Genomic DNA, 606 nt, shown 5'->3' on the forward strand with positions numbered 1-606 from the left:
CAGGAGCGGGGCCGGAGACGGGTGCGAGACGCCCTGCAGCACTGGCACTCCTCCTGGCAGAGTGAGTGGGGGACGGGGACGGGCCCCACGGGTGAAGGAGGGAGGGCCAGTTGTGGACTGTAAGCAAGCTACTTAAGCCGAGTCTCAGCTTACTTACCTGTAAAATGGGGATAAGAGCAGTAGCACCTCACGGGGGGTTGTGGGGATACTGTGAGACAGCCCACCAACGGGCTTGGCTCAGAACCCAGCTCCTGGCAGGGCTCTTGTTCATCTTCATCCTCATCATCCTCACCTGGCTTTCAGGAGGCACGGCCCCCTCAGAGCCCAGCACAGGAGAGGGAGTCACTAGGGGTGTTTTAGAGGTGTCCCCTACACTCATACTGCGTACTGATGGGCTGGCTGCGGGGACTTGGTTGTTCTGGAAAACTCAGTGATGCCCTAACCCAGTGGTCGGCAAACTCATTAGTCAACAGAGCCCAATATCAACAGTACAACGATTGAAATTTCTTTTGAGAGCCAAATTTTTTAAACTTAAACTATATAGGTAGATACATTGTTATTAACTTAATTAAGGTACTCCTAAGGCTTAGGAAGAGCCACACTCAA

General features: G+C 53.0%; 1 protein-coding gene across 1 annotated transcript in view; it reads left to right on the forward strand.

Moving 5' to 3' along the window:
* The window catches only part of LOC106727340 (chromosome unknown open reading frame, human C1orf167), an 18703-nt gene that overhangs the window by 12318 nt on the left and 5779 nt on the right, over positions 1-606 (forward strand). The window contains exon 13 of the mRNA XM_014545454.1: positions 4-61. Within this exon, the coding sequence (XP_014400940.1) occupies positions 4-61 (58 nt within the window). The remainder of the gene's footprint in view (positions 1-3; positions 62-606) is intronic.

This window comes from Myotis brandtii, unplaced genomic scaffold, assembly GCF_000412655.1.
Source record: "Myotis brandtii unplaced genomic scaffold, ASM41265v1 scaffold410, whole genome shotgun sequence".
Classification (NCBI taxonomy): domain Eukaryota; kingdom Metazoa; phylum Chordata; class Mammalia; order Chiroptera; family Vespertilionidae; genus Myotis; species Myotis brandtii.